The sequence below is a fragment of the Apteryx rowi genome, unplaced genomic scaffold (assembly GCF_003343035.1).
Source record: "Apteryx rowi isolate R43461 unplaced genomic scaffold, aptRow1 scaffold_616, whole genome shotgun sequence".
Lineage (NCBI taxonomy): Eukaryota > Metazoa > Chordata > Aves > Apterygiformes > Apterygidae > Apteryx > Apteryx rowi.
Window position 1 is genome coordinate 111,110 of NW_020450890.1, and position 26,178 is coordinate 137,287.

Here is a 26,178-nt window from a genome sequence, read left to right on the forward strand (position 1 = left end):
CCGCACGGCAGAGGGACGCGGCCCGGGGCAGCCAGCCCGCCCTGCCCGGTCCTGCCCCCGCACGGCTTTCCTAACTTGCCTCGAGGCAGGCAGAAGTGCTTAACGAGCAGGCAGAGGAAAAACATGCAAAGTCGCTGTAAGAAATATAGTTACTGCTATCMAACCAGAATTGATAAGCGACTCTTAGAATTTGCACTGCAGACTGGAAATTGCTCTCTCCGTTGTTTTCCAGTGTATTTGCTGTCACATGCCCTGTGGTAAGAGGGGTGGTTCATAAGTGCATACATTAGAGTGAAACTGCCATTGCATAAGCCTTCCCCTCTATCCCTGTCCCTTAAGCTTGCTTACTACACTAAGTTACAGAAGGGTCATACATGGCAGCAAACCATTTGGGGTTTTTTTTAAGGTTCTCTGCAGCCTCTTGAGGCAACCTACCCCACAAGTTGTGTTGCTATGGAAATAACAGTGATAGCACAGATGTAACAGCAAGAAATACGAAAAAAGGTATTCCAGAACTGAGAATTTTCAAATTAAAAAAAACAGCTATTACTTTGATAATTAAACCCGATAAAATGTAAAAAGCCTTGTAGTTTATATAGATGCATAAATACACAAGAACTGTGCACTCTGTCCTTTTATGAGTTCTCTATTTCACTATATGGAATATCAGTGCTAAATATATCATAAATACTGTATTTAAAAGGAATTTTTGTACACTTCTCAGACAGGATTACATAGTAACAGTTCTAGTACAGCCAGAAAACCCCTAAATATTTTTTAGAAGTATGGAGGGTTTTCTTCATTACCTGCAGAACTGTTGAAAGATTATGGTAATATTGGCAGATTTTTAAAAAATTCTATTTGCTTGAGCTGCTTCTTCCTTTCAAAGCTTTGCTGTTTTCTGGCATTCCAGTTTTTCTTTGGTTTTACACAAGGCTGTAGTTTCTACATACAGGTAACATTGGGAAGTTTGATACTAAGTTAGGCACTACGTTTAAAAAAAAAAAAAGTTAAAGTGTATTCATCTGTTATCACCATACAACCAGCATTGCAACACTTAGCTCTATAGTCAAAACCTTACCCCTTCACTTTTCTTTAGAAACATTTCTGTTAACTCATATACATACGAGCATTTAAAAATTGCAATAGATATTCAAACAAATGGAACCACAGGTAATATAAAATAATTTATTCACATAATTTACATGTAGAATAYGACTGCTTTCTTTGAAACAGAAAGCTTATACGTGATTATACACGTCAGACAACTCTAAGCAAAGCACTCCTGTGCCATACCTTCATAAAAAAACCAATAAACTAAATAAGCATTGAGATTTCACAATTCTTTTCTTCCATCCTTCACCATTATAAGGCTTACATATCCAAACAGAACACAAGTTGTTTTATCTCTATTTCAATTAAATTTGCTCTTGTTTTGTTTTTTAAAAAAGAGTGTCCTATAACAAAGTGCACATGGTTTGCTGTCCTGGGGGTGGGGGGGAGGGGTGCAGGGAGGGGAGGGAAGACCAGCCCCAATCAACAGGACAGATAAGGCACCTTAAATCTTAGTTATGAAATAATTCTTATTTTTGCCTTGTAATTTGAATGCAAGCTAAAATGTAGGCAGCTAAATGTAGAATGGCTATCAGCTTAGAAAGTACTTAGGGCACATTATAGCCTTCTCCCCCCTCAAATCTTCAGACTATATCAGTGCAAGTGATTTAAACATGCCACATGTAACAGGAAATAAACACCTACATACATGAAATGGTATCTACAAGATATACAATACAAGGAGCTTTATGTATACATTAATCTATTTCATAATGTTTACAGTAAGATGATATTTAGATAAACATTTCAAGTTAAATGGAATAAGCAGAACACAAGATACTGTCTGAACAGAAACTGTTGTCGTTGGGGTTTTTTTTGGACAGTATGCTTTCAAGCAAGTTACTTTATTCTGGGAATTTTAGTCCCTTTTTCATCATCTCAAGAAAATACAGCTGCTTGTGACATTTGGTTGACAGAGGCCTCCTAATGTACTAATTTATAGTAGTTTTTCTGTGCATTTTTCCCTTACTCAAAGTTTTAAAGGCTTCTTTAGAAGCCTTGCCAATAACTTCTGAAAAGGCAAACGCTCTCAAGCTTCAAATATTTCAATATTAACTAGATACTTATATGAAAATATTTGCTATGAAAATTACTTTCCAGTTTGAAACTGAGGATAGGTTTCTGGAGAGCATAACAATACAATTTAAACATCAGTTTCTCTTTCATAACAGACCACTGTTTTGCAAAAATACCTGCTGGTATTAAGCAACAGGAGAAAAATTTAGACTTCTTAAATCTACAAACTTACTTCAGGTAATAAAGACTTTGAGAATGTATATTCAATCTTTCAATGACCACCCGACTTTTAGACTTTGTGAACTTTTTTATCTCATCAAGGGAATCTTGTTACTATGCAAGTGAAAAATTAGACTAAAATCTAAAGCTACAGCAGAATTTTATAGTAAGTTACAGTATAGGTGGACATGAAACATACAGAAAACTATGCAAATGTAACTGCTTCAAAGCAGTAAATCCTCAAAGCATCCTCATTTTATAGTCAAGGATTAGATACAGCTCTGTTTGTGCTACTTCACACAAGTGGAACTCTTCGGAAGTCAGCAGAGACATATACACCTACATATAATACCAAGGAACAGAAATGGCATTTAGTTCCTTGTTTTCAACATATTTAATTTAGAAGGAAATTAGCATTTAGATTGGGAAATGTTAATCTCTTCCTCCCCCTCAAATAAGATAGTTGGAAAGATTAACTTAGTACAGCATCTTTTAATAAGTTAAATACACGTTTTCCATGTTTCTCTTTATACATTTTTAAGGAGTTAAAACCATTTGGCTTTTCAAGTTAGGCTCTTTCAATTTATGTGAGACTTCTTAATTACAAAAATACATAATTCAGAGATGCCAATAAAAATAGGTGGCAATGCTGAACATATCTATGTATTTACTGGACTATACTTGCAGAATTTCCTTCTTGATCTACAGAGATTACACTATATATATATATAAAAAGCTCAGTCCTCCTTCTAACAGGATACTTCACAAAAAGAAGCAAAGAACTTTTAAAACCAGTATCACAAGCTTTAGCATTATGATTCAAAGGGATACTGTCACAAGAATAAGCATTTACTCATTGCACTTTTCTGGAAGATAATCACACGCCCACCAGCAGCATCTGAACAAGTCAAAACATAAGCCAGCTGCTCTGGTCCAGTGACATCAATGTAGTGGTTTAGGTTATGTCAATATTTTTAAAACATCCAGGTAGCTTCTGAGGGAATTTCGTCTTTACTAAAGCTTATAACAACAGCTTGGCTGATAATAAGTTTGACATAATGGTAGAACAAATAAGAACTTTTCTAAATACTATTTGTTGTTGCATTACACTTTTGGATCCAGGATTTTATAAAGCCATTTTGCTATTCTGAATCATCCACTTCCATAAAGATGTCACTGAAAAAATACTCAGAGATCCTGGTTGGCTCTTCTTCCTTCTCTTGATCTTTAGCAGAAAGGGATGGCTTCTCAGGTTGCTCGTTACTGGGAACCTGTAAGAAAAAGAAAAGGCTGCTCTTAACAGCCTTGACCTGTTTGTGTTCATATACACACACACACACACACACACACTTTATACACACACGCACATTCTTGAACTTCCATTTAGACAAGAAGGTCAGATACAAACTTCAGAATTTACTGAAAATGGAAAACAAGCAGACTGCCCCCCTCTTCTCTGTTGAGACTAGGAATACTTCCTCAGGGAAAACTGATTAATATTTTAGGATAAGCCATATACTGGGCAACAATCATTCCCCATTGTTTGACTTCACTGAATTGGCATGGGTTTTGGTTAAACCTGAGAACCATTACTACCAATTAATTCCAAGACACAGAGCTTCACAGGATACCAATCTTGGACCCGTGCACATAAGCACAGATTCCAGGAGAAGCCCTCACAGCATCACAGAAGTTGGATGGATGCAAAAATCTTGTGCAACTTCTGCTAAAGTAACAATAGAAAAATGGCCCACAGCTGTCACGGAAATCAAACATTAATAAATATATATGAACAGAAAAAACAACTCAACTCCTTTATAAGTTTCCTAGGCATGCACAGGTCAGGGTTATATCCACCGGAGCAGATACTGCTCTCAAAACTTGGAACACTACACGCCTACCTAAACACTCCCAAAATGACRACTCCACTGCTCTTCACATCTCAAAAATGGAAGGACGTTCAAAAGTAAACACATACCTTAACTGCAGCATCAGCAGCTATGTTCTCACACTCCACAGATGATGTGCTTGTAGAGGGAAGGGAACAGAACTCCCCACCATCCTCATTGGACAAAGTAGGTTTTTTTAGACTTCGCTTTGGGGTCACTATCCGAGGTTTCTGAACCTTCCCTCTATTCCCTTTGGTATCCTCTGCAGATTCAGAACTACTTTTTTTGCAAATTAAAGATAAAAATCCCAATGGTTTTCGACCACCCCTATTCAAAACAAATACAGTCAGAATGTCATAAGCATTGCTCCACAAAGCAAGATGTAAACAGTGTTACAGGAGTCCAATTCATTATACAACAAGCAGCAAATACCTCAGATGCAAAATAATTAAATTAATTAATTAATTAAWTAAAAATAATAAGACACAAACCCAAAATATTTTATTTTGAGAAAAGCTTTTGTATTACTGAACATTCTGGCACAGGAAGAGTTTTCTGAAGAGTTACAGAAGCTCTCAACAGCCTCCAACCCTGACAACAGGAACCTACCATTCGCTACTAAGACAGAGCCTATAACAAGCTCCCTGGGTCTTCAGAGAGATTCCAGTGCAAGGGACATATTCCTAAGGAAAGACCTAAAAAGAGCTTCCTTCTTGTAATCAACAGAAAAGGACTCCTCAGTCAAGGATGGAACCACACAAAACTGTCCTAGACACCAGAAGGAAGACTCTCTGCTGCAGGCTTTCAGTCTATGGACATCATCCTATTCAGGAACAAGTACATTGTTGTATGATGTACAGAAACTGGAAAGTAGTCACATTTGTGAGGGAGGTGCAGACAGTATCAAAGGTTATTTTTCACATTGTTAAGAGTTTACAACCTGGGAAGTAATCTTTGAGGCAAGGATTCTCAATGTTCATGCATTATTACCCGGTTACTATGGCTATCCCAGGTACAAATAGGACAATTTTGGTAGTCACAGAAGTACAATGAAAAAGAAGGTGCARATAACAGGATCAGGACAGCAGGGCAACACCACAACCAAAACCAGTGAACAGAACAGCAACAGAGAGCAGGAACTCGAAACACTAGAGGGAAGGGGGAAAGCTAAATTAAAAAAATACATCCAAATAGACATACAGACRGACAGAAAGATGAAAGAAATATCCTCTGAGCTGTTAAAATTGTAACTCCTTCAGGGAAATGACACATCTTAAGTTAGTCCTAAAAATCCAGTATACTGAGTACTATACCAATAACAAATCTTACTGACAGAAGGACAAAAATCAAAACAAGTGGACAGATATACATATATTATAGTATTAAACTGAGCTAAGGAAAAGAACAGTTATCCTAAATCCATATCATAGCCAATGGATGTCTGCCTCACAAGAGGCATCTGTCAGTGTCTAAACAAACACACCACAGATCAGTAGTGTCCCTTGGTCAATCTGCTYATTTAATAACTAACATACTTCAAATTTCAAAGCAGACAGTTTGATCCTTTCTAATTTGCTGAAGAGGATAGACACTATAATTCTCATCTGTGTAGGTCACAAACAAGGATACTGTCCTTCTTGCAATACTAAGTGGAAAAAAGACATCAAAAACTCAATATGGAAACAAGGTCTCTAAACAGAAAAGGCCGACAAAACCTTATTCCATAAATACCTGAGTAATGGAGTTTTTGAAGATGCAGCTACGCTTCCAGTGTGCTCCAACTGTCCAGATTCATGCACATCCACCAGTTTTCTTTGTCCACTTATTTCTGCTTTTCTCTCAGAGGTTAGCCTAAATATCGCTTCCTCTTCCTGTTTGGATGTTGAATTTCCAAGTGATGCTGTCCCTGAATTCTGCAAAGTCTCAGATTGGCTTCTTTCAACTAGCAGTGTTGCAGACTCGGACACAAATGCAGAGGTAAGTACCTTTTTCTTTACTGAAACTCCTGCTTTTTCAAGAAGATTCCCTGTAAGAAGAGTTGAGAGTAATTCAAGGACTTCAACTGTTTATGCTCAGTAATAACAGTCCAAAAGATAGGTTAAGATGGCTTACACCATTACAAGAGAAGGGCAGAGCTTTTTGTTCAGTTTGTGCAGGGGTGTTGTGGGTTTTTTTGTTGGACTTTTTTTTTGGAGGGGGTGAGGGGATTGTTTTTTTAAAGCATAACTAGGAGTTTAAAGTTCAAGGTTTACTTTTAAAGTCCCTGAGATCTCACAGATGTTATGGGGAAAAGTTAAAGTGTGGTTTTACAGTCCACCAACCCTTTACAACACACCACAGAGCTTGGTCCAGTCATCTGGCTGCTTAAGCTTCCACAATTTCTCTTTAAAGTAAGGATCAAAAAATAGTTCTCCAAAGCCTTCACAGGCACAAATCACTGAAGATCATATTGTCAAGAATACTGGCTAGCCCCTGCCTTCAGAGGCAGATAAGCTTTCAAAGAACTCCATTGTGTATGTATTTTCAAAAGACAAATATGAAATAAAATAAACAACATATTTTGGTATACTGTGGTTAAAAAACAGTTAATATTTTCAATTCATAGCTCTATAGAAAATAAAAAAAGTGTGTATATATACATATTTATCCATATATATGTCTGTATATATAAAAAGAAAATATATATACTTATATTTAAGCATTTTTCTTCATGTAAGAAAATACCATGCTTGGTCCAAAAATCTTTCCTAGATGATGTTTAAAATTTATCTTGCTTAAAAAGCTGGATAAATTTTACTGGTATTTAAGTATAAAAGTTCCAACTCTTCTAAGAACATTCAGTGCAAATGAGACTGACATAAATAATTCAGAGACTGAAATGTAAGAGGTGCATTTGTTTGTAGATACTAAATGAATATGATCAAAACAAAATTCCTTTCCAGATCCGTCAATTAACAAGTTATTTCTGCACTTCAGAAAGCCCTCCTATGAGCTAAATTCTCTATTTATGGTTGTCATTATTAGGTTGGTGGGGGGGGTTGTTTCTTATGTAGGTTTTTTTTTTTTTCTTCTTTCAAGTAAATAGACACCTGAAATCCGTGAGTAGACTAACTACGCCAGTGCTTTTGCCATCATTAATTTAATAGCCAAGAGATTTTTCAGATATGCAATCCAATGTACCTAGTTTATGGCAGAACACACAAAATGGTGGTATGAGGGGAAAATTCTTTTCTACTCTAATGCTAAATTAGCATAGGCAGGGCTATTCAGCAAAATGACAGCCAGTATTAAACTGTGATGTACTATGCGTTTCTATGCATTATACTCCATTTCTACAAGTTTAAATTTACCTACCAGCAGCTCTCCTTGGAGAATTTGTGGATTTAGTTGAATAATCCTGCATTAAAAAAAAAAAAGTAAGTTACTCCTCTCACCATTCAAGAGACAGTGAAAGTTGACAAAAACTCACATCATGCATGCACAGTTCTAAGAACAGGAGTGATACAGAGGAAAACATCTTCGCTAGATTATCAGGCATCACTTAAGTCACTTCCTGAGCAGGCTTTTCAAGGTGTTTTCATGACAGATGACTCAAGACAGGAAGATGAGAGGTCAGAAAAGGAAGAGGAATGTGTTATCCAATCCTTTCCAGAGAAGCTCCCTCAGTCGTGTGGGGGGAATTATCACCCATTCCCTCACACACACTACAAAATCTTAGCCTACTTACAAAAAATAAATGGCAGTCAATTCTGTAAGCTTGGTCGCATTCAGAAAGCACAGAGGGAAGCTGGAAACAGGCTGGCCAGTTTTTATTTGCAGCTTGTTGTTTTAGACTAATGACTATTACGTTTAAAAAAAAAAAAAAAAAGGCAGGAACACATCTAAGAACTTCTTCCTGTAACAGATTCCACTAGGAATCATAGTATCACTCAGTGACTCTAGACAGTCTGCCAGTCATCCAGTACATATCTAGAGCTTCCCCCTCCTGCAACATCACTGTCAGAAAGCCTGTGGTGAAGGAACCAAACGGACATATTACAAGCATGTCAATTGGGAAGCCTAATCAAGAAAGAGCCTAAAATTCCCCCCCGCAAAACCAACAGCCCAAAAACTGTTCTATGGTTCAAAATGAGCAATCTGTGGATGTCAATTTTCAAAGCAGACAGTGTATTTTTAAGCAAGGGACATAGTTAAAATACTCCATCACATGTTGTGCATCTACACTATACATAAAAACTATTTTCTCACCTTGTAAGTGCTTTCCAAGTTACCTTCTGCTAAAGTAGAGAGGGTTTTCTTGGCAGGAGGAAAATCATTCTCTTCAAGTTCAGCAGCTGACCTTTTTTGAGTTGTCTGCACCAAATTTGGAATGGGATCTACTGATGCACTCTGTAGTTGTTTGGTTTCCATATTGCTATCTAAAGATGCAGCAAGTTCATCAACTGCAGTTGTTAAGGATCCAATGCTGTTTATATATAAAGACATTATTGTGACTGTAAAATAAGCCAAAATTTASCTTGTAAAAGATTTCTGTATGACAATTAGACATGGATCTTTGGTGATATTCTTTCTTACTGCAAATATTAACTTTAAATGCACCATTTACCATCAAGAAGCATTTTGCTGCACTATCTTAAGATGAGTTAGAGAACTGAATTTTTTTTACTCATACTCAGATCTAATTACTTTAGAAACTGTTCTATTTGAACCCCACTTTGTATGTTCATAAAGTATAAAAATATGCCAATGGGTTAACTACCCTAGGTAATCCTACAATAAAGTACTACTTACATGTGCAGCTTAGTCTTCATTTCCCCTCCCCACCATATGAACTTAAGAGAGTGAAAAATATAGGGAAGCAGCAGAGATTAGGGAAAACAGGTAAAGCAGTAGGGTTCAGTGAAACAGTAAATGTACTCTAACTCTGCCTATCAGTAATTCTGCCTATCATCAATAGCTCCCACAGGAGCTAGAATTCTTACACTGCGTGGCCAAGATTCACTCTTAAAGACCTGTTCTTTTAATAACTAAGAGAAGGACTTCTGAGGTAACAGGGCAAGGTCCTCCACAATGGTGTGGAATTACATCACGCCCACAGTTTTGATCCGAGAATAGAACTTGCATTAATAGACTGGACATATAACTTCTACTAAAAAGGAAGACTTGCACTAAAGGGTAAATTGAAACCAAAGTTAAGGTTGCCACCAAAATCCCAGCTAACTAAAATACTATAGCTTTAAACCACCGATGAGATCTTTCTCAAATCTGACTGGAACACATTTCACTTGCTTTTTAAGTCTCTGCCCAGTCTACTACAACGACTGGTCTTTTTTCCCTTGCATTTCTTCTTCTAAGAAGTTTTCATGTGCATAAGTTCTAATGTTACACATTAAAACTTCTCAAAGAAGAATCCAAGGTTCACAGAAAATGTTTCACCTAAGATGCTCAAGAGTAAATCATTTACCTCTCCACTCCAGTCACGCTTGTTCCACTTGCATTGATTGGGCTGATGAGTATCGGGGCTGGTAGCAATGGTTCCGAAGTTTGTTCCAGCAAAGCAGACGCATCATCATATTCTCTTGAGTCAGCTGGGATTTCCACCAATGTTAAAATGAATGTCTGTTCCTCCTCTGGACATCTACTATGATCATCATTCACTACTGTAACTTTTCAGGGAAATAAATAAATAAGAAAAGTCTATCATTCAAGTTTAAAAATTACATTGTTCACTTTTTTTTATGCCCACACCACGTACAGCAACTAGAGATTAAGTGCTCATTTTTCAAGGGAAAAGGGGACTGGGAACATCCTGGAGACAATATGCTTCCTTTCTTCTTAGAGGAGATACCAATCACCACCCACTGTGGCCCAGTGCAGTAGAGTCCCAATTATCATTCAAAATGCAGAGTAAGAATGCTTGGTAGGAATCAAGCTTTTTAAAATGGGTGTTCTAGCATTAACAAACAACTCGCAGTTTAAATAAGTTTGTGTAACAGTGGTCAAATGGCCCTCTAATTGCTATTGCCAGGTGTTAAGAGTCACTTCTTCAAAGTGGTAGGAGTCTGCTGTTTTGTCAATAATCCCAAGGTTCTTTTTCCCTTACTGTTGATTTGCAGAAGAGGACCAACAGAGAAGCATAGTCATCAATTTAATAAATGAGAAGTATACATAATTTAGCCAACAGATGGACATTAACAGCTAACTGCCAATCTCCATCTGTTAGAATGAATTTAAGGAGATAATATTTTTAAAGTTCTATTCAAAAGACAGAAAGCCACAGTGCTGCTCAATTAGCTAAAACAGCTCTCATTTTTTGCTGATTTAAAGCTGTTATTCCAACCTGAACTCACTCTGGTTCTTTACCTAAAGATGATTTAAGAAGCTCTTTCCTAAGACCCTTGCAACAACTGAGCATAACAACAGACAACCTGGAAGAAAACTAGCCCTGCCTTTCACACATCCCCAGAAGTTGCACCTTTGGCAGGAAGATTGCAGTTTCCATTTAAAGCAGGTATTTTGGGCTTCTGACACAGTGATTTTCCCATCCCTTAGTGGAATATTGGTTCCAAGCCACCTCCATTTCAACTTGTTTTATGTAAAAGCAGCTATCATCTTGGTACCTTTCATCACATTTAATTAATTAGGAACTGATTTGCTGACTTGTTACACCTGAAAAGGGAGGTCTGGTTTCTTTCTCCCATTTCTTTCCCTGTTTCTCATTTTTTCCTGCTCCATATTCACAGTCCTACCTTCCTACCCACACAGCTACACCACTGGCACTCACTAGACACTTTCATTAGCCACTACAGATCACTAAGCCTGTGGAAAACTACACAGGTTCTTTCTCTCCCCCTGCTGCCCCACCTTCARCTTCTGACAGATTAGTGAGCTAGAGGCTCACAGAGGTCTAACAAGCGCTGAAGCCAGCACAAGGTAAGCAGCAGGAGCTCACAACAGGGAGGAAAGAGCAAGAAGTTTCTCTTCCACTGATTTTTGAACTTAATGAGGTACCATTCAAAAAGCTACCAAGTCTAGTTTGTTTCAATGAAATGAAGATAAGTGGAGGTTAGCAATGAGAATAACAAAAATGACCCACAGTGGAATGCCAATGAAGTAGACTGTTTTAAATCATGTCAATGAAAACATTTTTTTTTTTGATTCATCTTTGTGTGATCACAAGATGCACAAATGTCAAATTTTGTTAACTTTGAATATTACTACGTTATACCTGAAGTCTCTTCTGTGCTGCTTATATATTGCTGTTGAAAATCCTGAACACATGCTTCGTTCTGGAAATAAAACATTTGCAATAAAACAAGTTAAGAGATCTGAGAAGTAACTCTAGAAAACAGGAAAGAAACAAATTATGTCAAATGCTGGAGAGCCAGAAAAATCTAGTATCATCATCATCACAATTTGTCAACTTTTACTTCTGGCTATTCTAGGTTGAAGGATACCAGCCTGACAAGAAACACTTGGACAGTACTTTTATATCATTTATATGCAGCTCATTGCCTCTGTTGATGGTTTGTTGAAAAAAAATTATGCTTCCTACAGTACAGTTCTGTCAGAGCTGACTCACACAATAAATTGCTCAGTAGTGCTAAGAACACAAATTCCCCCAACTATTACAAAAACCACTGAGTGCCAGAAGAAAAATTCCAACCTCTGCAACTAATCTATCCCTTCCCTTTCACGGCACAGAACACTGCTAATTAAAAAAATTAAAAAACCACACTAACATTGAAAGTTGCCTCCTCTCACACTGAGTGGCAGTCTTGTCTCCAGCAAATTCATTCTTGTACCTTGTTTTAAGTTGAGAGTAGCCTTGACACATCAACAGATTGCACCGGGGAAAACAAGCTACCACCCATTAGCTGTTCCATGATAACTGTACAGACCCTGATCTCAGGCAACACTAGAAAACCTGAGGGAAAATGAACCTMTCTCTCATGAAGAAACAAGAGGCTTCTCATTTATACTAGAGCAGGGATACACAAACCACTGCAAAGCAATGGATGGAAATGGAAATACATGTATTATCATGGACAAACAAGATATGTTAAAACTCTTAGTTGAGTTTTGAAATAAGTGGGAAAGAGCACAGTAAAAGTGAGAAGGAATAAATAGTCACAGGTAGAAGAGTTAGGACCTTAAGATTCTTGGATACTCAAAATGCCATTTTCAGACTAGAATATATTTAACAGCTAAATCCCAAATACTTTAAAAAAAAAAAAAAGATCTTCTAGAGGGATATTTTGTTATACGCTAACCAATTTTAATATGAGAATTAAAATCTAGTTTTGCCAAGGTTTGTTTTAAAGAAAAAAAAGTTTGTTTTAAGCAAAGCAAAAGAAGTTGACCATGAAAATGCAAAGACAGTAGTGACATTCTAACCAAACAAATATAACTGTACGAGGTCAGACCAAATAAATAAATAAATGAGTAACTTCTTCCATCAAAACTCTTTAAAAAAATTCTTCAAAATTTTGTTAGCATATATCACTTACAGCCCTGAAATGCTATAAACCGAGGCTTGAGAAGATGGGGTTCACCCGAATGATTAAGTTTAACTATGCCTATACAAAAAATAGAGGTTTCATTCACCAGCTGAAGTACCAGGTCTGTAAAATGGGTGAGTGAGTACATTTGCACTGAGAACCTCTTCCCATACAGAGTTTCGGAAACTGGGCACCTCTAGACTGCAGTAAAATTAAGTTCTTTACCTGAGTCAAGTTGATTGTATACAGATTGTGCTCAGCAGGACTAGGATTTTGCTCAGGAAGTCCATCCACAGAACTTTGATTTGGATAAAGCTCTTGTCCCAGTTCAGAAGCCTCAGGTTTTGGTGATGCAGTTAGAGCTTTTAATTCCCCTGAAGTTCCACAAGCGTTTCTCATCTCTTTTTCTGTTCTGAAAGATATATATATAGTTAATTTGAAACTAACTAAGCATATCATCCTGTGACATGGAATAAATTCTGTATAAGTATTTATTTAATATTAAGCTTACATAGTCACAGAGAATTAGTTTTTGAAGAGGTGCTCTGTTTCTCTGTGACTACATCTTTAACATTTCCTTTCAGATGCAGTTTGACAAGACACAATTAAGTAGCAAGGCGATTACTAAGAACTGAAACAGCAAACATAAGTTAACATTTTACTTCCAAAAGCTGTATGACAACATGCAAGAGAGCTTAAAACCTTAAAAACAAAACAGTCTATACCGTAAATCTGTATGCATTAACACACACCATTGCTGCAGGCATACAGTTTCCATCATAGGCATGTACTACCCATGCACTTCAGCGGCATATTTTAAGAAATTCAGGAATACATTCAATGTAAATTGACAATTTCTTCCTACCTCTCTGTTTTGTCTACTTGCTTGACAAGTTCTGTACTTCCAGTTGCAAAATCGTGAAGATCTAAAGAATCACCCACAGCTGGTCTGACCTGTTCTAGTTCCACCTTCTGCATTTCTGCAGCACCCCTCAGAACTGTGGCCTCTAAAGATTTTAAAACAAATATATAAATATATATATAAYATATACACATATATATACATACATACATTTTGTGTGTGTGTGTATGTATGTATATGTATGTAAAAACATATATATGGAGGAGAAAGACATTAATGAAAGGAAAAAAAGTATACCGTATTGTACTATTTCTGCCATGGCCATCCCCGTAACTTAAGGGCTTTCCAGGTAATTTAAGACCTGCACAGAAAAGTCTCTATGCAGATTTTATTTAATTTTATAATGAAAGGTATATTTATATATAAAGCTATACCATAAATGGATACCCTGCTGTTACAATGGTGATGCATCATCTGTGAACACGAATAGAAAGTGGAGATTGATTTTAATTTAGTTTTATTTCAGGAACAAATGTGAATTTATCATCAGAAACCATTTTTAAAACCTTAGGATAAGAGACAGGCTTACCACTTTGAACTTGCTCTAGCTCTTCCACAAGTATATTTGTATTAACAGGCTTCTGAATAACGTTCTTATTTGACCTCAATTCTCTGAAGTCTGGCTCAGGCTTCAGGAGTCTACCTCTTGTCAGTCTTATACTGTTCACCAAAGGCACGGAGCTATCACTGCAAAGGTAAAAAGGAAAATACCATCGATATAATTCTTGATTCTGACAGCAGTGCAATGAAATTAGTATTTTCAGCAAAGATCACTCCACACACAACAGATGGGAGATGTGGAACAGAGGTGGTAAATTCTGGTTAATAATATAATAAAAGAACCACAAAACTCAAAGCAAAAGATCTTTGATTATACTTTTTCAGAGGGGTATAATATGACAGTTTGTTCAAGCAGTGAACCCAGTTTTTCTGAAAAAGTGTTCCATCAAGCTCTTTCAAAATTTACTAATTTTTTTTAAACAAAACTAAAAAAAACACAAGAGAAAATGACAGCAACTCAACCAGTTCCTTGACATCCATTTGCTCTAATCAGAGCCCATGGCAGCAGTGACATTTAAGCAATATGCCTTGGCCTGATTAGTTGTTCAGTACTTTCAGAAAATGAGCTTAGTAAAGTAACAGTAATCCACATGAACCAAGTTCTAACACTCCCCTCCCCCCAGCCAAATTCCCCAAATTACATGTCAACATCTCATAAAAGTGGTAAGGAAAGTCAAGAGGGCTTTTCCAGATTACATAGCAAATTACACAAGCTGAGAAACCTTCACTAAAGCAAGATGCCTGAAATTCAAGAAACATGCCAGAAAGAACCTGTTAAAGGTAAGCAGTGTCAGAGGATCTCCCTCTCTAAAGTAATTAAGGTAGTAATTTAACCTGGTCTCTGCAGCATTTTTCTCAAAATATTCTTCGCCACCTGTTCCTGTGCCAGTGCTTTGGAGCTCTAGATTAATGTTGCTTCCATCCTCAGAAGGGAACAGTTCCTTGTTAGAAGTAGGGGAAGAAAGTAAATACTGACAAGAAATTACGCTTTGTTCTGAATAAGTACGGGTCACAAGGTTATCGGCCATGTGTAAATCATCTTGAGCAGGTAACATCTGTGTCCGTTCTGGTTAGAACAATAAACAAGACAGAAAAGCGTAATTAAAAAGACTCAGGTTTTGTAACTGTATAGAACCGTTTACAGATGATCAAACTTCATTTGATAAAATCTGCTTTCTCCAAAGATGTAAATTTCAATCCCAGGGAAATGCAGCCTTAAGGTCACAGTTTTTGGTAGTAAGGAGGCAGAGATTAATATTCACCCATGAAAGACAATTCTAAATTCTAATTAAACTGTCAGTCAAAAACTAGACTAAAAACTGGTAAATTCAGATTATAGCTAATTGGGGGGGGGGGGGAATATTTTTCAGGCTACAGACCAGAAAATACCACCAACAATTACGGACATTTAAGCTTGGTTCTTCTCTTTTGCCTGATTTATGTGACCAACACAGACTAATTCAAACACGTCCTTTCCTAAAAGAGCTCCCAGAAACATCTTTGTAGCAAAGTGCTGCAGCTGGCAGCATCCAAAACGGTGCCTCACTTTTCCCAGCCAGGCAGCATTGCCTAGCCTATGTGTTACAACTCAGCAGGGCTAAATGTAGAAGAGACTCTTGACCTCCTTGCACAGCAGCATGTAGAAGCAGCTTTGTAGCCCCTGTTCATTCCTCCTTAGACAAACCCATGAAGTACAAGGAAGGCTTTGTCCCATAAAATCGGATCATACCTTCAGTGTTTATTTTTAACTGGAACGTTGGATCACCCATTGCAAGTAAAGTCATGGCAGCTTCAGTGCTTCCATCATTAATTCCTACAAAATTGTTCGCACACGGGTTAAAAATCACAAGCATATTTACCATTAAATTCACTTATCCACATTCAAAAAGCATTTGACATCATCAGTACAGTGAAGTACATATTTTTAAATAGTTGCCTTTCATGGATCAAGATACTTGGAGACAGACAGCAATTCTCATCCACTAAATCCAAACTATTGTAGAAACATTAAGCAGCATCACTAATCCCATTAATGAAATAGAAAGAGAAACAGTTTAGTCAAAGGCATCCATACCTTTAGTGTTGATCAGCAGTTTAGACTCCTGACTCTTAATCTCTACCCAGAATATCTCCCTTCACCTACCACTCGCTAACTGGTCATATAAAACAAAACATTTTCATCTTCCAAACCTAATGTAATGAAATAGATGAGCAGGAAAAAGGAGGTTTCCCCTCCTCCAAATGAGACAGTAACCCACTCAATTTCATCTGCTTCTTAGCAAAACTGAGAGCATATTTAAATTTCAAAATGAAAGCTACTCTAAAAAGTAATACATCAGTCAGGGTTTGTAACCTATCTCATATGAAAAGACTATTTGCTTCTGGAAGACTATGATAACCGTTTTCCTTCTCGCACATGCTATCTTACCAGTTTAAGATATTATAGTCAGAGACTATAGAGATGGCAACGATGAAGCTATGAATCTACCCATTCTTTGTACCGTTCAGTCACACATCAAGTGAATGCTGTAAGCACTTGCAAAGTTTCCTCTTCTCCTCACACAGCTAACCATGTAAAACTGATACTAGGGACATGGAAAAGGCACATTTTGATCCTGAGAAACAGCCTTGCAGTGCTTGGTTGATCAAACTGACAGAGAACAGTAAGGAAGAACTGGTTTAAGGCTCCTCCAAAACATTAATGCATCCCAAATCTCACGAGCATGGCTGTGTTAAAATATATGAACTTTCAAACTTCTATCAAGAATACCTACATATTGATAATAAGTCAATGAGCAAGACACAAACAAGTTTACTTCATATCTACCTTTGTCCTCTTCTGGATTTTCAGGAATGTTTGCTCCCTTAATGAAAAGAAAAAAAAAAGAAAAAAAAACATATCAAAGTTATATATAAAACAGGTCTGCAATTTTAATACAACGATTACCAGTAAATTCTCTGCCCAAAGGCTACTCTGGCTTCAAAATGGTGTTTTACAGATTGACAATTTTATTTATACAGTTTTCCTGTATCTGTGTCCCTCATATCTGTGAGGGACAGTTAAGAGTCTGTTAAGCTATACTGTTATAAGCAGGCATAGTAAACTGACACCGGCCATGTAGTTTTGTATCTGCTACAAAGCCAGAAAAAGAGACATTCTTACAGCTGGCGAGGTGTTCATATTTTCCTGCCTCTGCATCACTGGCTGGACAGACATGTGAGACAGACTTTCAACATCAGTAACCACCTGTACATCTGGGACATTCACAGATATTTCCAGCTGTAAAAATAATTTAATTAAAAAAAATTAAAAAGTATTTCGGTTCATGAGCCCCAAAAGAAAATTTGATGAATACAAGTTTTGGAGCCCATATACATTTACCAGATCTTGAACATTTAATGGGATTCCCTCCCAAAAATTAAGTTCTATAGTACATACCACGTGACTTGAGAAGGAAGGAATTATATGAACTGGAGGTATAACGCGTAGTACTGTAGTTGGAAGCAGACAGCCATAGGACCTTATTTCTAGTTGCTTATTATTCTACTGAACTAAGCTTTTTGGCTGATCTCTTTCATGCTGGTTATTTACCTCAAAAAGGTTTTGTTCGTTTTCTCACTTTTTCTGCTTTTTAAGTCTTCAGAAAAAAAGCAGTTCAGCCTTCCAAACTAAGTTTAGGGAAAATACACACACACGCGCACACACACAGAGCCTACATCATGTATGTATGTAGCAAAATTTTATCTGTACATATCTGTACACAGTGAATTTTTTTAATATATGTATGTGTATATACATATACTCATATCTATGTGAATATGTAAAGAAATTTATATACATATACATAGAAAAAAATAAATATATATAATGTATATATACAGAGAATTTTTTATATAAAGTTTTGCCTGTATTCCTTTCCTCTTTAACACTGTCTCTCCATTGAGAACTTCAGTCACTTCACATTTCAGAAATTCAAGGACTCGAAATTTGACAGAAAGGTTACACTACTGCCGATGATATTCTTATGAAAAACACTGCTCAATTTGGGTAGTTTTCAAAGGCTTGCATTTTCACAGGTACTTTGCACTGACCTGCTTAAGTCTGACAGCTGAGTTCTCAGGTATCTAATCACATCCCTTACCCTGATGGCTCCTGTGTGTTAAACCAAGTAATTTGAACATCATCCCCACACTTAATATATTCCAAATCTTCAGGATGAAGGGAATGAGCAGAGATCTCCCTGCAACAGCTTTTCTGTCATTGTTTTAAAGTTTCCCTTGGTGCTTTGACTGAGCTTTCAATTCTCTTGCTCTTTTACCTAGAGCTAATTGCTTTTTTTTTTTTTTTTTGTCACTTGCACACAGTATATAATGCTATGTAAGGCTGTAAGGCAGTTAAGTTTCTTGACTGAGAAGTGATTCTTGATTGGGAAGTTTCTTGATCGGGAAATGGGAGGAAGGAGGGGAAGAACACACACACACACACACACACACACACACGCCCCCGAAACATCTCCCTCATTTCCTAACATTCAAATGTAGAGTTGAAGTGCTCTATTTGTTCTATCTTGGGCCTCAAAACATGCAGTGAACACAGGAGCTTGTGCCTACATCCAATCCCAGTAAGTAAACCAGCGAACACCCTGCAGAGCTTTACCGTTCATAACATGAACTAGACCTTAGACTAATGGAGCATTTTGTTCAAAATCAAGTACGTGTTTCAACTAAGCATCCTTACTACTGTCAATGCCATTCTTAATGAATTAAACTAAGGGGGGGGGGGGGGAAACAAGCATCCAGAGACGCAGTTACAAGAAAAGCATGTGTTTAAACAATCAAAACAAAAGTACACATGCACAACACAGCAACATCATACCTCCTCCATGGTTTCCTCTATCTGAACAGGAACAGGTTTTGGAGATCGAAGACCTACAGGAACAAACACAGGAGCTTTGTTTACTTCCTCTGGTGCAAAACATTGATCTTCATCATCTGGCTCAAAGTTATCAGCCTCCTCCTCCTCCTCCTCTTGCGAAGCTCGGAGAGTCACCAAGGTTGTCTTTGAACTTCTGTGCTCTTTCCCAGATTTCCTTCTATGAGCAGATTTCAGACTTTTGCCTTTAGTAACATTCAGTTTAACTTTTTGTCTTTGATTCCCCTTTTCATTGCGATCAGGCTCACATTCAGATGCAGAAGAAGAAGCAGTTCTTAGCTCCAAGACTCGTTTGGAGGCTATCCGTTTTGACAGTCTTCTGGACTGCCTTCTGAAGCACAGAACAAAGCATGTTTAAAAACAATGAAACATAAGACATTCCAAAAAAGGAACACCACAAATCAATATAAAGTCACTGAACAGAAAGGATCCCTATGACCAGCAATGCGATTCTAACAAAAGTTACTTTTTGAGGAAAATGTGTCCAGACACTATTTCATTAGAAATCCCAATTATTTAATGTATGTACAAAGTACTGATAGCATGTGCATATTAAACAGTTTGAGTGTTAAAAGTCGCACAGTGCAATTTACAGGATGCAGAAGTCTTTGATTGAAAAAGGTGGATTAATTCTCATTTTGAGGGACTTGGAAGTTGCATGCTTTTTATATCGGGGAATATTTCCAGTTCTTTATTAAAACTGCACTAGGAACCCCAAATTGTGAAACTTTAGCTCATCCAACTTATGCCTAGAAATTAGGATCGTTAGCCAATAACTGCTTGTCTGCTTATGTTTCTCAAACAGCAGTCTTTTCAAGAATCAGTTGGTTACCATTTCCCTCCTCAAAGTGGGGAGCATGAACACTTTGGATACCAGAAGTAATTCCTCATCTCCCCCAAAAACCCAGCATCCTTGGAAGATGGGAGTGAAGAATACATAGCAGCAGAGGCATCCAGCACAGAGTTTTCATTTAGGACATTACCACAATGCCTTTGTCCCCAGCGTGTGTACTTGAAGGTCCTCGCCTTTAAAATCAGGAACTCCTACAGTGGCACAGTACTAGCAAGGTGGGCCCAGAAGCTAAGACTGGTATGATACAGAGGGAGAAGAGAAAGTAGAAGCAGGAACTTTGGATGAGTTGGTGAAAGTGCTGGCGGCGCTCGCTTGATGAGAGTACAGACAAGGTAGAAGGCATGGGGATAGCTATGCGCACCCAAAGTATGGGAGACACAAGGACTGACATCCTGTATGTGCTTATAAACATTTTTAGAATTATGGCTAATAATTATATTTTAAAAACAAAACAAAACCAAATCAGTTGAGCTTAAAAGTCAGAATTAGTTGTTTTACCTTGTGAGATCATCTGACATTTTCTCCCGAGAAGCAGAAGGCTGAGAATCTTCTTCCTGACTCTCACTCTCTGATGAAATCTCTGGAGACTGGAATTTACTTTCTTGCCTGATTCTTTTACAGGATGTTTCTTCAGAGTCTGTAAAATGATGTTTTCTTGTAGCCTCTGAGAAGGATGCAGCTTCCACTAAGTTACTAGAGTTTTGCTGAACAGATGAAACAATTATTACCACGTTAAGTGCCAAACATATTTTTAAACTGGTTTTAGTGACAAACAGATTTAAAAAACAAAGTTTGAGGTTCTTGAACACATGCCCAATTGTCACCTCTGCTGCTAGATTAAGACTTCTTCCTCCCCCTCCCCCCAGCCTCCTTTTTCTTTAATTTCAGGCTCTACAGTAAAAATGCCATTTCATGGCACCTGCATTCCCAGAGCTGCTAATTAACAGACCAGGTCTTCACTCAACTTATCATGAGTAGTAGCCCTTCAGCAGCTGGAAAGAGGAACTATCTTCTGTTTTCTAAAGCTACCTATTAATTTAGAGGACAATTTGAGGGAAGGGAAGAGTTATTTGTTTTCTGCCCTGGGAACAAGTTAGAAAGAAATAGCTACCCCAGTTTAGAGAACGGGGTTTGAACATTATTCAAACCCAAATAGAAAGGTTTCGCAGGACACAGGCAGCATTCTATTAAGCAGGATCATGTCACGAGTCTTCTTCTCCTGCAGGAGCTGTAGTGTCAAAATTTTGCTCGCTTACAGTATTTGCTTTGACAAAGTTCCTACAGAGCACTTCTCACAAAACAGTTGCTTGGGATGGAGGTAGAACTTTCATTTGAACGCACTACACAATTCTGTTCAAAACATGTAATTTTTTAAAACACATCAGTAGGTGCAGTTCCATCAACTATGGGCACTTGGCAAAAATGATACATTAACTGAAAATTTCTAGTGAACCATTTAGAAAATAAGGAACAACTTGATTCAGATACCATAACTACAGACAGAAAGAAGCAGTCTGGGCCAGCTCAGGTCTGCTGAGGGAATTTAAGAAGAAGGAAGTCTGAATAGGCTATTCAGGTATATACCAATAACTGTAACTATACTTATACAGATTTTACATAGTATTTGGTATTAGACAGCTGCCTTAGTTTTCATTGTTCAATGCATAGCAGACATTAAATTTGTTGGTAACAGGGTTAGCATGTCTTTATGCTAATGAAGACTTCTGGCCATGTATATGTAAAACTTAGAAAGACAGTACATATTAAACAGTCTCACAGTTTTTGGATTCTGAGTACATTTATTCAACATCATTTCCAATGGTGAAGTTAAAAAAGAAAAGAAGCACTTTAATTACTCACACACATATACTGGGTTTATGCACCATGAGTTCTAAGAAGTTAAGCACAAGAATTAAAGTATAAATTGGCCCAAACTAAACATTCAGCACTTACCATTGATACATCTGTTTTTTCTGACATCAAACACTCTTCTGCATTTCTAATCTCAGTGTCATCTTCATTTCTGCTTCCACCTTCTTCAGAATGATCTCTCTGTCTAGTAACTCTCAWCAGGTTTGACTTTGGCTTCCAGAGGGGGTCCCTCACTTGATGCAAAGGTTTTGTATCACTTGATTTACTTTTTTCTCCAGAACTTAGTTTATCACTGGACCTACCAAATATTAAGATTTTAAATTTTAGTGCTCAGGCACTATTAAATAGACTGTACAAGCCTGGCTCACAAATAAATATTTAGTACCTCCACCCAGAAATTGACCTAAGTGTTCTGCATTTTTTTTTACTTACCTATTAAACTCCACTCACTAGGGGAAAAAAAGAGCAACAGAAAAAGGAGATAATTTGCTTTTCTTCAGTAATGGACCTTTCAGTTTGCTTTTGGACAAGCAGGTAAAACAACATAAAGTCAGTAACAGCTGAAAGTTTCAACTATGCCACCATGGGCCCCAAAAATTAAGCAGCCATGGAAGCATCTTCACTAATTCCAATGCTCAAGGTACTACTGTTTTTAAACAGGATGAAATTCTCACATCTCTTCAGGCACATTCATATCAGTAAGATTATTGAAATCTTGGGCTTTTAAATTCAAGACTGAGGAAATTCCCCATCAGAGAAGCCAGGAAGACTCAATAAGGTAAGGCTCTTTTCTTATTAACCCTTGCACAAAGACTCTAGGATATGACTGCAACACAAGTCATGAAAGAGATCCCAAGCAGAGATTCAGAAACAGAAAGGAACAAAAAGAGAATTTTAGAGAATAGTAAAATAAGTTGATCTTAGGCTGCTCTATATTAGTTAAGATTATGCAAAAGGTAGCTTATAACATAGCCCAGAACTGTTACAAGTGAATGGCACAATCTGCCCCATATTACACATACATAAAAAGCATCCCCTCCAACAAATCCTTGCATAAACTTCTCCTGCTGGAAAGGAAAAGTGAGAAGACTGGGAATATATTTAAGACAACAAGCTCATTGAGAACTGCTGTAGATAGAGTAACATAAAGTGAGCTTGTCCTCCTTTCAAGGGTCCACATCCATACTCTGCCGTACCTTAGGAGTGTGTTAGTGAAAAATTCAAACAGCTGAACTCTAACTGTTTGCTCCTACTGTCCTACTCCCACCTGCAAAATATCCTCTTCTAATGTGGAAAACGGTCTTGAGAAATTCTGTGATTCCTTTAAAAATATACTTAAAATTACATAAGGATGCCACCTAGTGACCTTCATGGCAGGTATCACATACAACTGATACAGCTCAGCCTACACTTCAAAAAGCAAGTGCTATATGAAAATAACTGGATAAATACATAAAGTTTGTTTTGTTTTGTTTTTAAGAGCTTTTTTTTATTTTGTCAACAGGGAACTTTACCTCTCTGTGGTATCCTGAATGCTTTCTACAGTCTCTGTAGGTAGACACTCTTTTTGCTCTCTCTTGTGAGAGACTGGTGGTTTTTCAGGGGAAGGGAGTATTTCTGACTTCATACTTCTTGTATTTGTCTCTGGACTGTCATTCTTAGCTGAATTCCCCACAGACAATAATACTTCCATGTCATCCTTAAATTTAGGGAAAAAGACAATATTAGCACAAAACATATCATATGTAAAATAAACCATTGCAAGTTACAATCTAGGTGTTAATTTGAAACAAAACTTCACTCAAAAATTTTCTAGTAGTTTATGGCACCTATCACTGTTCCCTTTTCCTTTAGGGAAGACATCCATATATTCCTTTGTGACCAGCCATCAATGGATTCAGAAGAAACCCAGCAACAGAAATATGCCATGCACATAACTATTAATTATCATGTACATGACTGAAATTTTAAAGTTTAAGTGAATAACAGGATGAGTCTTTAGATTTAACAAAAAAAATGTAGACACGAGTAGTGCGTCATTAACACAGAATTTTAAGAGACATCATATTAGGGTGCAAATACCCAGCAAGAATATAATTCTCACTAGTCAAAAATTAATTTATAGGTTGAAAGCAGCTTATTTAGACACTTCATAACAACAGCTGGTGCAGAGATAAGTATCAAGAAGCACAGTCAGAAGGATCTAGACAGAATTCTCACTTTTGAGGAAAGAGGTTCCTCAGACTCTTCTATGACAGGGAGACTCTCTCCTTTTTCTGCTTCTTCTTCAACTGGAGCAGCAACTTTTGGCGGCACTGGAGATTCTTTTTTGCTATATGCTCTTCCTAGGTTTGGTCTAGCCCTCTGAAATCGATTCCTTAAGAGTTGTGCTGGTCTGAGGGCAACCAGCTTGCCTTCCAGGGAAATGGATTTTTCAGCACTAGTGCATTTAAAAAAAAACAAAAGTCACTTGACTTCAGTTGGACGTGGGGAAGAAAACACTTCTGCATACATTAAATTTTGAATCAACACTTATACAAGATGATTAGAAACTCTGATATACCRTATGTTTTGTTTAAAAATCAGGAAAACAGCCTCTATTTTTGGCATTTATGGTTAAGATTTGACAAGGAATAAGGAAATTTCATTGTCAAAACATTTTTGACAGCAAAAACAAATTTGTGTTGCTAATCATATCAACATCAAAGAACCTGCAACTTAATATATGTTCAAAAAATTTTTTAACACAAGCAATAGTAAAATTGAAGAGCACACCAGCACCAATAAAAGACAGAACTCTGGCACTTTGCAAAATTTATGAGCTTTACATGTATGATCACTGTACATGGAAATACAAACCCAATAATAGAAAAGCTTGGTCAAAAAGAGCATGAACTCAAACGGAGCAAGACTGTACCAGATAAACAATTACAAGTAGTTCAATTCAACTAAAAACGTATTCTGAAAACATGGCAAGAAGCTGTCAAGCAGGCACTGAAACCTAAGCATTAGAGAAAGACAGGAAACAAGGAACAAAACAACTGACTTCTGCAGAAATGTCTAATTTATACACCAGATGAAAAATTTTTAAACATAATTTTGCTAGACTCTAACCTCACCTGCTTTGTTTATACAATGCATTTTCAGAAATACGGGGCACCTGAGGCTCCTCTTGCTGTGCCTGTTCCTCATCACTCAACACATCAGCTTGATGCAATATAACTTCATTTTCACCCTTTAATTTGCAACAAAATATAAGCATTATGCCTTGTAGCATGAAAAAAAAGGAGAATCAAGCAAATTTTTAGAACAGAAATGTGTTTTATTAGAAAAGCAAGCATAAACTACAGCTCTCACTGCTAATTTCCCGACGTGAACAAAGAAGAGAATCATGCTGTTTTATTGAGAGTAACCTGCCTGAGCACATAAATCAATTAAAAAGGCATGCAGGAACATAAGTTTTTTCAGTCCTGGGCTGCCTAGAGTTAGCCTCTTCACCACTACCATAGGCACCGAAGCATTATGGATAACACTTGTCTGTTTTTCACTCAAACCACTCTGTATTACATGGAGCACTAGGGAAACAATGCATAGAGGCCTCTGAAAAGGCTTTGGAAAACCTTTGAAATTTGGACACATTAGAGCACAGCACAGACACACCCTAGCTGTCACAAAATAACCTCAGACTCAGAAAGGTTTATTAGTTTTACTTCTGAAATTTGCCACACTGGTTCTACAGAGACACCACTCAAACACACCCCTCAGCACCCCAGGTCCCAGACAGCTTTATCAGCTTTATTAGCACAGAGGAGCATCAGACCTCTGCACCCTGCAGTGGCTCTACGCGTTTGTACCACACAGAGCAGATGCATGTGCACAGTCCACGGGCCTCAGGTCTAGAAGAGACAAAGCTGAACCGTAAGCAACTAACTCAGCTGGGCACGAGCAGTGCCCCTGGGGTACTGAGTGCATCTGCAGTATGCGTCTTCTGCTCCTCTCTCTCTCCTCTCACACAAGTACTCAAAGCTAGCTCTACACRGGTTCAAAAACAAGAGCAGCTGTACCTACTCCACAAATGAGTCAATCATAGAAAGTTCAGGCTACATTTGAGATCTCAGTCAACTCTGCACAGAACCAATTCACGCCTGCATCCATGGCATCATTCATCTGCAACCCACAAAATGGTTACAGAGAGTTTAATACTACAGTGGCTCTTAAGGATTTTTATACTTTTACAGCACCTAGTAAAGTGTCTGTCAGACATACAATGTAGGTAAATATCCTCTACTTTACACAGG

The 26,178-nt window shown here is 37.5% G+C and overlaps 1 protein-coding gene across 11 annotated transcripts in view; it reads right to left on the reverse strand.

The window, feature by feature from the left end:
* Positions 1-865: 865 nt before the first annotated feature.
* Positions 866-26,178, reverse strand: part of BDP1 (B double prime 1, subunit of RNA polymerase III transcription initiation factor IIIB) — a 51,473-nt gene continuing 26,160 nt past the window's right edge. For 3 of the 11 annotated variants that reach the window (XM_026083830.1, XM_026083824.1, XM_026083823.1), the window contains exons 23-42: positions 25,000-25,115; positions 24,101-24,320; positions 23,395-23,579; positions 21,962-22,178; positions 20,507-20,712; positions 19,099-19,486; positions 17,386-17,502; positions 17,050-17,086; positions 15,952-16,035; positions 15,057-15,288; positions 14,191-14,348; positions 13,605-13,746; positions 12,965-13,151; positions 11,467-11,527; positions 9,703-9,904; positions 8,487-8,703; positions 7,593-7,635; positions 5,970-6,264; positions 4,328-4,565; positions 1,175-3,620 (exon numbers count right to left, since the gene is read on the reverse strand). In XM_026083830.1, coding sequence (XP_025939615.1) covers positions 3,492-3,620; positions 4,328-4,565; positions 5,970-6,264; positions 7,593-7,635; positions 8,487-8,703; positions 9,703-9,904; positions 11,467-11,527; positions 12,965-13,151; positions 13,605-13,746; positions 14,191-14,348; positions 15,057-15,288; positions 15,952-16,035; positions 17,050-17,086; positions 17,386-17,502; positions 19,099-19,486; positions 20,507-20,712; positions 21,962-22,178; positions 23,395-23,579; positions 24,101-24,320; positions 25,000-25,115 — 3,474 coding nt within the window. In that variant the 3' untranslated portion in view covers positions 1,175-3,491. Of the gene's footprint in view, positions 989-1,174; positions 3,621-4,327; positions 4,566-5,969; positions 6,265-7,592; positions 7,636-8,486; positions 8,732-9,702; positions 9,905-11,466; positions 11,528-12,964; positions 13,152-13,604; positions 13,747-14,190; positions 14,349-15,056; positions 15,289-15,951; positions 16,036-17,049; positions 17,087-17,385; positions 17,503-19,098; positions 19,487-20,506; positions 20,713-21,961; positions 22,179-23,394; positions 23,580-24,100; positions 24,321-24,999; positions 25,116-26,178 lie in introns of those variants that run through there. The other 8 variants (XM_026083822.1, XM_026083828.1, XM_026083829.1 and 5 more) reach the window with 8 other exon arrangements.